This window comes from Jatropha curcas, unplaced genomic scaffold (assembly GCF_041381405.1).
Source record: "Jatropha curcas cultivar XTBG-Jc1 unplaced genomic scaffold, XTBG_Jcur_1.0 HiC_scaffold_243_pilon, whole genome shotgun sequence".
Lineage (NCBI taxonomy): Eukaryota > Viridiplantae > Streptophyta > Magnoliopsida > Malpighiales > Euphorbiaceae > Jatropha > Jatropha curcas.
Genome location: NW_028322428.1, coordinates 17,605 through 18,727, shown reverse-complemented (window position 1 = coordinate 18,727; position 1,123 = coordinate 17,605). Strand labels below are relative to the sequence as shown.

The window sequence follows — 1,123 nt, the reverse complement described above, 5'->3', positions numbered from 1 at the left end:
AAATGGATTACATATGCAAAAACAATCCCATAATCTGACATTCAAAATGAAAAAAAAAAAAAAAAAAAGATAAAAATAACAACCAAAAATACATTTTTGTTGAGTAGTCTCATCCAGCGGTTGATTCTGTGCACATTCCCATCCAACGGTTGAGGGTGCGCACGACACATCCTTGCATTTCCTTCCGTCGTTTCTTTGCAGAAAAATCCAGTTCTTGATAAATAGAAAATGCAGAGCAGGAAACCCTCTAATAAAACACAGGCTCCATCACCAGCAGCAGCAGAAACTTCAATCAATCAAGCTTCAAAAATATAATCATGGAGACCTCAATTTGAAGCTATTACTATTCCCTTGTAAATATTTAAGCTCTAAAGAAATCTGCCTCTCAATCTGCAGTTGCCGGCGAAAATTTTCAATAAATAACTCAGCTCGATTATCAATATCATCTTGATCTGAAGGATAGCTTATAGTTCTATACAGCCCTTTTGAAGAAGAAGAAGGAGAAAAAATGAATATTCTGATTCTGCATCATCATCATTCGTACAAGCCCTTAATCCCGGTCTTTCATTGAAGCTAAGCCGGTGGTTTTCTTCGTTGGAGAAGAAGCGCCAATAAACGAAGCCACCAGCCGCCACCGGTTGATGTCGAGATTTAGTAGGATCTTAACCTTCTTCACCGCCGTCTTAAGGCGGCTAAGTAGAGACCAGTTGGTGTCTTTCCCCATTTCAGACGATCCGATTTGTGTTTTTCTTTCTTTGTTTGCGTTGTATATATTGAGAAAAGGCAGAGTTATGTTGTTGAAGGAAAGACTCTTTATGTAAAGTGATAAGCAAAGCAAGCGATATTTAAAGCCAGTTTGGTGTGGAAGTTTTCTGCAAGGAAATAAACAAATACGTAGAGAAATGGATTACCGTGTAATGATTTAGCCATTTTGCATGGTCAAGAATTGAAATAATTACTTTTTTTTTTTTAAGATTTAGTGACACGGTGCGTATTTTTTATTGGATAGAAAGCTTGACTTCTTGTCATTTAGGTACTTAATTAATTGCAGAATAATTAAAAGAACAAATTATATCTGTTGAAAAAATTATCCACGGTATAATATATTTAGGCGGCACGCGGT

The 1,123-nt window shown here is 36.3% G+C and overlaps 1 protein-coding gene across 1 annotated transcript; it reads right to left on the bottom strand.

Moving 5' to 3' along the window:
- Positions 1-284: 284 nt before the first annotated feature.
- LOC105635597 (hypothetical protein) lies at positions 285-839 on the bottom strand. Its single transcript, XM_012218677.4, is given in 3 exon segments — positions 285-507; positions 510-587; positions 590-839. Coding segments are annotated over 3 exon segments (405 nt in total). The 5' UTR covers positions 725-839; the 3' UTR covers positions 285-315.
- Positions 840-1,123: the final 284 nt, after the last annotated feature.